This window comes from Vigna unguiculata, chromosome 5 (assembly GCF_004118075.2).
Source record: "Vigna unguiculata cultivar IT97K-499-35 chromosome 5, ASM411807v1, whole genome shotgun sequence".
NCBI lineage: Eukaryota > Viridiplantae > Streptophyta > Magnoliopsida > Fabales > Fabaceae > Vigna > Vigna unguiculata.
The window spans coordinates 16,864,406-16,877,887 of NC_040283.1; the positions used below are offsets into that span (position 1 = coordinate 16,864,406).

The window sequence follows — 13,482 nt, forward strand, 5'->3', positions numbered from 1 at the left end:
CTTTTCAATATGACACTTTAAATGGGAAGTCCCATATTTTGCACCACAACTATATATTTTTGTTACACCCATTACACTTTGCCCTCTCTTTTCCATTCTCACAAACCCCAATCTTAGTAAAGAATTTCCAAACATCAGAGGATGATATCTTATTCTTTTCCTTATCAGTTTCACTAGTTTGGTTATCCCTAGTCATATTGTCAGTTACAGTATTTGGTTTGTCATCGACATCCCCATCAATAGGTTTGCTAACTGAATCATCCATTATTTGTATGAGGTTCCTATTACACAAAACCGAAACTGAAAAATTGAAGATAAAAGATACAATATAATACAACAGAACACAAAAGTAGTAAGCATCATAATAACAACAATCGAAAATTGTCCAAACTGATACAATAGAGCACTAAGCAAACAGAAGTAGCAAAAATGAAGACCGAACATATAGATAACAGTAGCACACAATTCACGGGACTAAACACATAGTAGTGGCAAAAAAAGGGAATCGACAAACAGATAGCAGAAAAAGGACCAATCAGCACAAACAACAATCCAATGGCATGATAGTAATAGAAGAACACAACAATTAAGGCAGGAAGGGGAATCAAAAAATTCAAAATGACCAATAGCATGGCAGTAGCAGAACTTGAAATTAGGGTAGAAAGAGAAATCGAAAATCAAAAATCAAAAATTGGGAACGAATCTACGTCATCGTCAATGTCACCGACAATGGAGTCTTGACGTCGTCGTCGTTGTCTTCCACCGTGGGTGTAAGACCTGGGAAAAATAAATAAATAAATAATCATTTATTTTAGAATTGCGACGACGGGAATTCCTTGAGTTGTAGCTCGGGATAGAGGGTTAAGCACGTGACATTCCTTGAGTCGTGGCTCAGAATGACATCTCTTGAGTTCTGGCTCGGGATGGCGGATGGACATGAGGGACTCCTGAGTTGTGGCTCGGGTTGGCGAGTGTTGCCGGTGTGAGTGTGCACGTTGTGACGTGTACGGATGGGTTCAGTTAGAGTGCCCTCCTTAGTATTAAGCTGACGAGTTTGGTAGTCTTGAAACATTATGAATGATATTCGTATCAGGAACTCCACCTGACATTACAGAGTATGGTCCGTAGCATGGTTTCTCGCACGTGCTCTACTAGTTGTGGCTGGTAGGTGTCGCAGCAAGACATCTCGAGGTAGTCATCAGAAGACATAGAACACGATTAACATGGTGGTGGCCATGCTGTATGGAATCAAATGAGGAAATTCCTTTGGTGTGATTGTAATATATATATATATATATATATATATATGTTGTATATATGCTTATTTTGATTTTTAACTCACCCTATCTGCTTGTGTTTGGCGATGATCGTGTACGCGGTACACGTGAGCAGATGATGTTGTAGGTGAATCTAATGAGGCTTAGCAGCGGAGCGAGGAAAAACCTCAGGGGAAATAGTTTTTATTGAGTTTTATCATTTATAGTTTTGAATAAAGTTGTAAACTATTATGAGACCGATTTCGTATTTTAGTGAACTTTGAGAATTTTAATTTGGAGTTATCTTTATTATGTAATAAAGAATTTAAATTCCCTAGTTTTTTTTGGGAATTACAATTATATTAAATGAGGTATTAATATTATTTCTATTTTATTTTAGTTAAACCCGTAATATCCGGTTGGAGCGAATAGACACTCGTAGCAGCAAAGATCGATCAATGTAATCATCAAAGGGTGTAGAATCAAGATGTTTCCAAGGGAGGTTTTGGAAGTCGAGGATTAAGGATGTGGCTTGTGAGTCTTAGGAAAATCAACGCTCTTACCGTGTTTTGGTGAACAGGTAATGGTTATGCTCTTGTCGGGTTTTGGTAAGCAAGCAAGGGCGGTTGCTTGTAAGTCATAAGGAAAGTAATGTTCTTACTGGGTTTTGGTGAACAGGTAAGGGTTGTTGCTTGTTTTCCCCACGAGGCGTTGGTGCGCAAGGGGAGAAATTCTCTTCTAAGAGGCGTTGGGGCATAGGAAAATAAATTTGTTGGCTATGAGGGAATGGTATATTATGTGGTGAGACTTGGGAGTATTAGATGTGTTCGGAATAGTGAATGATTATTTATTATATTGTGTAGTGTACTTTTATTCTATTATGTTCATCATATCTGCTTGTGTTTGACGATAATCGTGTAATGCGTTACACGAGAACAAATGATGTTGCAAGTGTTACTGGTGAAACATAAATTCAGAGAGGGGCTAGCTTGGGGAAAAACCTTTATGATGTTTTCTTGTTTTATGGATTTTAAACATTTTGTAAACCTTTATCTTACCAGACTCAGAATTTGTAATTGACAATTATAGTTTGTGAATTTTGGTTTATTGCGGTATAATAAATGTTTTAAATTTTCCCGCATTTTGGGAAAAGGAATTGTCATAAATGCAATTTTATGCCTATTTCCTATTTTAATTATTTAAATTAGTAATATCCGACCTGGATGTTACAGTGGGAGATTAGATGCGAAGTGGGAGAGATCAAAGAGAAGCGTTGATTGTTGATCGTTGTTTGTGTTTCATGGGTCATTGAACACCGTCACCATCTTCCTTCGTGGGTCACGCCGTCGCCGTAGCCAGTCACCTGTGTGTGGTGCGTGGTGTGCGTCTGCCCTCTCCTTTGGTGGAACGAGAAAAGTGATTTGGGGAAAAGAGGAAACTCTGCCAAAGAAAACATGATGTGAACTCATTCCATTCATGGGCCAGGCTTTCATCATTTTTTTTCACTCACGGATTACGGGTCAGCCTGCAACTAACTCGTCATGCAACCCAACCTACTGACGGGCCAAGCTGGCTAGGTTAGAACCGGCCATGGGCTGAAGATCCTAACCCAATTCGTTCCTTTCTTAACGAGTTAGCTGTTGGACTCAACCTGTATTGTCACCCCTAACTGCAAGGCACGTGGCCAAGTTCATATATAGTACAATATTAGAATACGGTAAAGGGAAAAAAATACAAAAGTATTTCTCTCTTCTTCTCTGAATATTCCCTTTTTTTTTTCTGTCATTTGTCTTACCGCTCGTACAACATCCTTATAAAACATGATTAAAATCAAAGTTAAAAATAAAAGGAAAACTTTTATGATTATGTTGTATGTATAACAAAATCAATTATATATATATATATATATATATATATATATTATTTTTTATGATAAAGAAAATAATAAAATTATAATTATAAAAGTAAATATAAATAATTTTTCATTGTAAATAATTTTTATTTATTTAACTTAAAAAAATAGTTAAGTTTTAAAAGCATATCAAATAAAAAAACAGTTAAATTTAAAAAAATCTCTTAAAAAGATAAAGTTAGAAAAAAATTTGGACAACAACGAGATGAATCATCTTTACATATAAAATATAATATAAATATTATAATATAATAAAATGATAATAACTAAATAGCAAAAATAAAAACAATGATGTAAAAATTAAATATTAATAAAAACATTAAAAAATAATTATAAAAATTAATAATAAAACTAATAATAATATTATTAATATTAATAATAAAACTATAATTTAACAATTAAATAAAATTAATTTAAAATAATTTTATCAATTAAAATTATTTTCTGTTTAAACTAGTAATTCATATTCGATTTTAATTTAACGTTAACCAATTACACTTTATTTTAAATTAATTTCAACAATTAAAATATTTTTATTTAAACTAATCACTCTTATTTTATTTTCATTTAATTTTATCTAATTCCACTTTATTCTAAATTGATTTAATCAATTAAAACTTTTTTATCTTAAATAATATCTCCTATTTTATTTTAAATTAATTTAATCTAATTAAATTTTATTTTAAATTAATTTTAATCATAAGGATAAAATTTACAATTTTATTAATTAGAATATTTTTTTATCTATCACACCATCACATTAATAATAGATGTTCATAAACTTTCTCTTCATTCTTTACCCTCTATCCACTTTATTTGTCTTCAATTCTATCTTTTTTTTTCACTCCCCTTCAAATCTAAACAAATCTAACCAAGATGGTTTTTCAAGGTTTAGTTACCCTTTTTATTTTATTATGTATTTATTTTGTTCAATTTGTTTTTTCCATTAATAAACTGTTTAATCAAGTTTGTCAATCTCAAAATTGCAAAATATGCCATTTCAAGGTTTAATGAAGTCTTTCAATTTTTGAATATGCTAATTTCTTTTGTCAGTTGAAATGACCATGGTTAGTTTTATAATCTTCTTTAAGTTAATTATAAATCATATTATATGTAAATTAAAACTGTTAACGATTTTACTGCTAATTGGATAGAAAGTGGTTAGGATGTTGCATTTAGTCACCTTTTTATCCCAATATTTATTTATTTAGTTTAATTCAATCTGACTATTAGTAAAAGTTTAATGAAGTCTCTATTAATAAAATACTCCATTAAACTTCCCAATTTTAAATCAGTAGCAATATGACTATCTTAAGGTTAAATCAAGTCTTTCAACTTTAAAAAATGTAACAATGTAATGATTGTATATGTTTGAAATTGATATAATTAGTTATATAAAATTTAACAACATGCTTATTATAAATTATATAACATGTAAATTATAATGGTAAATACGTTATCGTTAACGGTTTTACTAATAATTGTACAGGAAATTATCACATTGTAGTAGTTTTTAAAATTTGAGATTTTATTAAAAAAATTATCAACAGAAGATCAAAATGAATGAAATAAAAAAGTAATTAAGACATATTTTAATACTCCTTCAACGGTTTTCTTGAATTTTTTTTCTTTGCATCTGTAGCTGCAACATGAGATAAGTCAACATGGCTTTCCCAAAAAGTAGGGCAAAAAACCATGAAATTGATACTTGATGTGTCAATTTCTTTAAATAGTTCTTAAACATATAATTAAAACAAAAATCATTAGAATAATGCTACATAATTCCTCAAGTATTGAAAAGTTCTTCAAATATATAAATCCAGAAATCATGTTAAAATATTCATAAAATTAAAATATTACTTTTATTAATAAAATACACATATCAGCAGATCAACTTCATTAGAGATGCTTTAAGGGAGTGAAGATACTTGATACCTGGGTTTATGCAGAGAAAAGCATGGAGTCTTTGATATCAAAAGCTTAAGAATACTAGCATCAAAATTATATAAACGTCCTCTTATAGTAAATCCTTCTTAAAAATATACAGCAGATAAGTTAAAAATTTGACTGTACATATAGGAACATAAATAAAAGGAAAATAATACATGTACAAAAAAACATCTGACATAACCCTCGTAATCGATAGATGAGTAGTTGAGAATTTTTGGGTTGGGTTTAAAACAATGGTTCAAAAATCCCAACTACCCAAATTTTGAAGTTGAGTGTTACATTAGACAATTGTTATGCGCATGCATCATTCTTCTGAATGAAAATATAAACTTCTAAGTTACCACAGATGAATAATCGAACTAACTTTTACTTGAACAAAAATTTTCATTCTTGCTTTCCTGGCTCATGTCAGATGGCAATAACTGCTTCTGAATACGCGCTGCAAGCTGAGAAACTTTCTCATCATCTAAATTAACGCGTCGCCTTAGCAAACTCTAAAGTTAAAGTATTGTGTTATTGATTAGTACTCATCATCTAAATTAACATCCTTATAATACCATATATCCAGATGTATCAAACTTCGGAAAGGAAATGGAATTTTACCTCAGAAGCCCATAAACAATCGTATGCTTTACGGGGAATTATGTGAATATGTGTCTGAAAAGCACGTTTTACAGCAAAATTAGACACATTCCAAAACTTGTATAGTTTGGAGACCCTGATTCCATAAAAGTGCAAGTGACATTATAGAAGATCTAAAATCTTACATGATATATTACTTGGCCAGCAGCTGCTCCATTGTTGACCAACAGGTTGAATGAACCTGCAGGAATTCAAAACATTCTATGAAACTACATGGCATGAGATTTTAGATATTTGTTTAAACTTAGTTAAAAAAGCAGAAGTCAAGAATAAGCTAGTGCAGAATCTATTTTCAAAAACACCGAGAGACATGTTTAATGATAGAAAAAGATTTTTTATAATTATATCCAGACATAAGCAATTTCTGTTTTTGTAAGAATCACTTACTTTTCGTCACTTTTTTTGAAAGCAATTTATTTTTAAGCTTAGACAAACTCATTCAATATCTACCAGCAGAGTTTCAATTGAATTTTTTTAAATCTATGCCATATAAGAGAACTAACACATAGTAGAATTCAGATAAATGTACAAGTATTGAAGTACATACTGCAGCCAGTAGCCTTCATGATTGCATTGCTAATGAAGGGAACTTTTGAAAACATTGCAGCTACCACCTGTATAATAGCCAATCAGGCTAGGTAAATAAGAGCTTTGCAACACGTTTGACAAAAATAAATAATCAATCAGAACTGACACCTTTCACTTAATAACAAGAGAGAGATAACCTATCAAAACATAACAACCAACTAAGTTTCAAGATAGGGATGGCACAAATATTAGTAATGTGGAGCATTTTGGGTAAATAAACAGGAGCCTTTTGTCTCTATTGCACTTTACAGAGCAACAAATTTAGCAGAGTTTTCAAGCTTGAGGAAATTGAAAAGAAAAATGCTGAAACACTCAAAATCTCCATTATTTGGTTTATTTGTTCTCTCTCGCCATCATGCACTATTATATCCCTTTTCTGTGTCAACTAGGATACGACAAGGTTGACAATCATCTCAAAAGAAAAATAAATCCCTTCACTTACCCTAGGGTTTAGGATTAAGACTCTCAAACAAGTCATTTCACCGATTAAGTAGAGATATCACTACGCATGCATATCTTAACTTTAAACAATAAGAATATATTTAATTTCATTATTGATAACACCACTAACATCCATCCTAATCACCTTCACAGAAGGACTTTCGTCGAGAAGAAAGAATTCATTATTGAATTAAAATTATAGAGTAAAGTCAGTACAGAAGTTACAAAATAATAAAGCAAATCTTCTTGTGTACCTATTGAAAATTACTTACTGATGGAGGAGTAGCATCCAGTGAAGGAAAATGAGATTTTGGGATAATGAGGGAGTGCCTAGAAAACACAACGTAGAACTGAGAAGTAGATAAATAAAAAACACCATGCAGTATGGCTGAAAAAGTAAAAGGACTTGGATTGTAAACTTTTAGGCAAAGATGATTACCAAATCAAACACTATGGCATTGACAAACAAAGAAATTATCCAACAATCGCAAATTTAACCATGGTATTTAAATATTGTTTCAGAATTAAAAACAAATTTTACATCACTTTTCTTCCAAATTGAATTGCACAGTTAAGAATATTTTGTTTTGAAATACATCACCAGTAGAAGAAAAAGGCTGCATGACAGTTCTGTAATTAACTTGAAATAAAAACCTCCACTTGTTATGCAATTACCCATATTTTCTATTATTTCTTTCTCCTCAGCCAAATACTTCATCCCTACTATGTTCTTCAAATTTTTGTCCACAGATTCTATACTTGTATGACATACCCACTTAACGTAATGCTTTAAATCCTTGTTTCTCTTCCTTTAATTCTTCTTACGCTCATTTTATCCTCACAGAAAACAACCCAAGTAGTCATTGCAACCAAACTGTTTTTTTTTTTTTGTAGACTTGAGGTTGGAAACAGAGAATTGGGCATACTAGATGTATCTATTAGTGGCTAACTTGATCTCATGTTATTCCTTTGGTATAAAACAAGTAGGCATTAATATTTAAATATTTATGGGGAGCCCGTGTTAGAATCCCATAGCCATTACTGAAGATAACAGTCTAAGTACATCTAGTTATGCATAAGTATATTTTATTCCAATTTCCAAGAGAAAAAAGCTATTTGTGTGATGGATCATCCTGTATACAGAAAGGGTTATCAATGAGATGAAGCCCTGCCCCATGGCATGAGATCATATATTGTGATTGAGTAAAGAATTATCCATTAGATTATATCGCCCTAGGGATGTATCAACATCGGAGGGTATGGCCATCAATGAGATGAAAACTTCCAAGTTTGGTTGTCACAATTGTGAACAGTGTAATATTAAAAAAACCTACAACTTTCTTTTTTGGAAATGGTTATATTTCATCATCACATTTACACATTATTTTATGCTTGCTCAGTAAACAAAATCATCTTTACAATTATTAAGTTATAAATTCCTAACTTCTTATACATGTGCACATTTTATTTATTTTGTTTATATTATCCACCTTCGTTGCACTAGATGTGTCTTACTCGATTCATAAAAGGAACCACTAGTACCTTGCTGGTGTTTCCTTTTCCAATTAACTTCACATTGGTTAGTATGATTCCCTCCGTGAGTCTGAATGACAGACCTCTTCTATTGTTTTTAATCAGATTACAAATTTCAATGTTAGTGGGACCTGTAGTTCTCTCCGTTAACTTTGGGTAGGTCTCCTGTTTTCGTGAAAAGCTGACACTGCGTCTGTAGGAGATTACTTTTTTGGAAATTATCTTGGATTATACTTGATCTTTTAATACTACAAACGTTATATTTTTGTTGTTTCTGCTTGTTGTTCGTTGGTGGTTGTTGACATGTTGTGAGTGTGTATTTTACCAAGTGCTATCATTTATGAATGGTAATATTAGAGGGGAAACTATTGAAATTTTCAGCAAATCTAAAACACAATTTGTTTTGGGATATTATTTTGCTTAATGTATTATGATAGATTGGCTTACCAGGACAAGCAGTTTTCGTGTTAACTTAGATTGTGCACCAGAATGACTTCAAAATTGCATTGACATAAAGGAAGTGCAATGGAAAAGGATTGAAGACATTAAATATTGACTAAAAGAAGCAATTTTGACATTCAATGTCACAACACAAATATAAATCTGAAAAGACATGACTCTTATTTACTCAAGCTGTGATGTGTATATATATGTCCATAAAATAGTGAAATAACAAAAGTACAATGCCTTATGATATACCTATATGGAATTGCACCTTGAGACATATGACACCTTACCCATGACTCAGCGGACTTGTATCCAGTATGCATAGGCACATGTCATCTTCATAAAGCTGTTGGTTTGACAAAATATTAAGAAAAGTAAGGTCAAAGTTATGAGAAAACATGGTTGAAGAGTATATTAATTATAACAAAAGAGCAATGACAACAAATAAGTACTTGGGTTGAAAATGTAAAAGTAAACATGTTTGGAAGAACTACAAAGAGAAAATTCACAATTTTAAATACTTCCTGATGTCTAAGCATTAAAAGCTAACGTAGCCTTGTCCAATAATGCTACCACTATGCAAAAGATCCAAGGAACGGTTAAACCATTGTCCACGCCTGTAGTTTGCAACCTTACCTTGCATTTGCAAGAGGTCACTTCCAGAATTTGAACCTCGATTAGGTTTGCAAGAGGTTAACCCAGAGGTTAAGTCCTAACCTCTAGGTGGTCACGTGATAACGAGGCTCCCTTTAGTTTAAGGCCCTAAGCATCAACACCAACAATGGAAAACTCTATTCGATTGGGTGGAGCGTTCACAAACTTTTGCTAGAATAAATATCTGTATTTCAATTATTCATAAATTTAAACTAAGAAATTCCATCTATCAATACTTTTCAACAGTGGTAAAATCTCCAAGTTCTTGAAGCAAGGTTTCAATTATTAACAAAACTCTCCCCTCTCCCCATCTCTGTCTCTGATTATCACAGGTTCGGTATCAAACTCCAATCAATAAAATATGAAACATAACCATTGCCCCTACTAAATAAACACAAAATGTTTCATTTCATGTGTCCAATTCATAAACACAATAATATTTCACTCCATCAACCAAGGCATTTATGATTCCTTAGCACATATAAAGCTTGCACCATAAGGCTTAGCTATTATTATTATTATTATTATTAATATTTTTCCAGAAACATAGAGCTTATCAAACTCCATTTATGCATGTTTTGGCAACAAAATAAGCCAGTAAACACATTGAGTAGTGTTCATGTATGTTTAACCAACACAGAGTGATTCACTGAGGCAATTGGCTTAGCAGCTTTAGAAAAATGCAGAATCAATTATAACACGTCGCAAAAAAAAAAAAAAAAACCACCACACCGATGAAGTTGGAAAACTCATTGTACATGAATCATACAGCCCGTGCTCCAGCTTTTCACGATTCACAACAACAGATTGCTCCGTAAAAAAATATTCATGTCACGAACTAAAATCAATCAGTAACATTATCATTCGGAACGAAAATGATGCCATTAACTGTGCAGATTCTGAAAATTTTTGAACGAGGGTTTGGTCGTTGACCAGAGTTTTCAAAAATAAAAACAGTGCGTACCTTCAAAGCCGGTGATTGGCCACGAATAATGTTGCAGAAAACGCAGTCGTTTTGGGTGTCGGAATGAGGAGCACAGAGGGAAGGCGAAAGAAATGGAGCGGGAGGATCCAGGGGTAATCGGGTGGGGTTAAGATGGGCGCAGAAAACGGCAAGGCGTCGTGCCTGAACGGACATGGTATGGTGGTGGGTTTGTGAATCTATGAGTGGTGTTTGAGAGTGGAGAGAGGAGAATGGAAGGAAGAGAACATGATGGGGTTTGAGTTTTGGAGTTTTGTTTGAGTTGGTGTGGCTTATCCACAGGAGAGGACGATACATGTGGTGTGGAGGCTCAATCATCATTGGTCAAACCATTCTCGCTGCTGTTGTTGCTTATAACGGACAACAAAACAAATTATTATTAATTCACCCACTAGCCTCTCAAGGTACGTCAAGTGATAATTAAGTATAGATAAATGATTTTTTTTTTCAATTTTAGAATTATATAAGTATATTTATTTTTGTGGACCAAATAGAGCTAACTGATAAATTTTTGAAGAGTTAGAAGGGTTTGGTAGTTTACTTGCGAAAGATGAGTAACAAGTAAAATACGTCCAACCAGGGAACTAGGTTTATAACAATTTTATGAACTTAAGATATCCAGTACTTTATCAGTCTCTTAGTGAAGTATGAATAGGGTACTATTTTGTTAAACGTTGTTTCACCATTTTAACCAAGATTGACTTGACTTCTCTCATCTTTCGAGAAAGCTTGTAACAAATATCACGATGTGCAGGCACACTAATCTCTATTGAAGTTCATATTTGTGATAATTTTTTATTCTTCAAAGTGTATGCATATAAGTTTTTGTGGTAATGTTTTGTAAGCATCACTGATTTGTTAAGGTGTAATGCCAGCTGTCTTACCTAGGTATGTCACTCTATATTTTCATTTCATAATTCACTTAAGAGTGTCTGTATTAGCAGCATGTTTATTTTTATCATATTTTAAACAAAATAAGTCATTGTCGCTTCACATATTTTGAACGGTTCGATGCAGATTTTATGAAAGATGCAGTTTTTGTATTCCAAACATCTTCAAAGAATAAATATTCAATCCAAAAAATATTTAAAATATAGATCAGATTGAAATTTAGATTGAATAAAATGAATTTTAAATAAATTGGATTAGACCAAAAGCGTATCGAATTAAGAAATGTGGATTTTTGTTCACCCCTATTGCTAACAAAGCCTATCTCTAGATCATCTTTCATAATATAAGACGTTAACTTAAGATAGTTCATAATCCTACCATAAGTTTAAGAGGGAATGTCAGTAGTATTACATAACTACCTTGAGTCTATTTTGTATGGGTTATGTTTTCTCTTGACTCTCTTTTAGTTTTTCCTTTACCTATATATTTCTATAGACATCTACCTGTAATACATAGTTCTGTGAATAATGCAATCTTAATTTTCTAGTTTCCTTATATTCAGGAAACTGAGAGGGAGCTTGGTGGGTTCATTTGAGATGAGTTGGTCTGAGTCCGATCAAGTTAAGTCTAATCAGTTTGGGTCTGATCGAGTTGAGTTAGAGCATATTTTGAACAATTTGTAATCAGCATAGTGATAAAGAGGAAAAATACTTTGTAAAGCCAGAGGAACTTTGTGAAATTTGAACAAATTAAAAAGAATTGTAGCAAAAGAAAAAAATAAATATTATAAAACTAAGTGTTGAAAAGTTAACCCCATGTAAGATTGTTGGGACAATTTCCAACTAAAGAATTAACAAAACAGAAAACATAAAAAGATCAGAATTGAAGAAAATCCAATCTATCTTGATGTCAAAATCAAGATAAGTAGATTAGCGATAAAAACATAAAGTTCTAATTAAGAACTTCGATAAAATTCTCATTAAAAAATCATTCAAATTCCAGAATGAGCATATTTTAAATACAAGAGTCTACTAAAATACATACATATTACGGACCTTGTACTCATGGCCCAAACACTATGAAGGATCATTCAACAACCTCTTATCTTAAAATTAGAATCTTTAAAATATTTGATTACAAGAAAAATAAAAACATATACAAACTTAATACAAACAAATAGAGAAAAAAAATTAGAAAGTTCAATAAATGTCCAAAACAAAAAATTACACACAAATATAAAATTTTTATTTTAACTAGAACGTGGTACTTAATAAGACCTAATCCATAATGTAATAACGACTAAGGACCAAAGAACTTAGAAGAGCCTCTGGTAGTTTACTTTCTGGCAAAGAGATGTTTAACTTGGCAAAATGGTGAATTTATCTTCATTTACTTGGGGTCAACTGTTGAGAATTTTATAGAGTCAAAGACAGAAGCTAATATGTTTTCTAAGTTGTAAAATTTGTCAACTGTGAATAAACAGTGAACAACAATTAAAATATGTCCAAACAGGGAATTATGAAAGTTTGCAGTTTTATATGTTGCTGAGTATCAATATTTTTGAAGTATTTTGATCTTTTGCTAAACAATTTTATTAACAAAAGATCTTCTCCTCCTCCAATACTTGATCAGTCTCTTAGTGAAGTATGAATAAAATACTATTTTGTTAAACATTGTTGCAGCCCTTATGATAATTTGGCTTGACTTCCCTCATCTTTCAAGAAATCTTATAGCAAATATTACAATGTGCAGACAGACTAATCTCTATTGAAATTCATATTTGCGATAGTTTTTTATTCTTCAAAGTCTATGCATATCTGTTTTACCATGGAAGAATACAAAATATAATAACAACAAATGGATATCACTATATTTCCATTTCATAATTCACTTAAAGAGTGTTTATATTAGCTGCATGTTTATTTTGATCATACTTTGGACCATACAAATCATTATAGCTTCACATATTTTGAACTGTTTGATGCAGATTTTATGAAAGATGCAGTTTTTGTATTCCAAACATCTTACTAGACATTTGAATTAGTTTCACAATAAAACATCTTCTAAAAGAACCTGCAGTAGCATAATGAGGCCAATGTAAACATATTTGAAGTTCCACATCGATATATACAGTAGAGTGTTAAAGAGTATGAACTATAAAAGAAATACTTGTGGCATTGGAAAAC

At 31.8% G+C, this 13,482-nt stretch overlaps 1 protein-coding gene across 1 annotated transcript; it reads right to left on the minus strand.

Annotated features, from left to right (window-relative positions):
* Positions 1-5,140: 5,140 nt before the first annotated feature.
* Positions 5,141-10,735, minus strand: LOC114183259 (adenylylsulfatase HINT3-like). Its single transcript, XM_028070200.1, has 7 exons — positions 10,388-10,735; positions 9,060-9,115; positions 7,062-7,119; positions 6,308-6,374; positions 5,886-5,941; positions 5,722-5,775; positions 5,141-5,612 (listed from the first exon to the last, which is right to left on the minus strand). The coding sequence occupies exons 1-7, from the start codon at positions 10,724-10,726 to the stop codon at positions 5,478-5,480; spliced, it is 765 nt and encodes a 254-aa protein (XP_027926001.1). The 5' UTR covers positions 10,727-10,735; the 3' UTR covers positions 5,141-5,477.
* Positions 10,736-13,482: the final 2,747 nt, after the last annotated feature.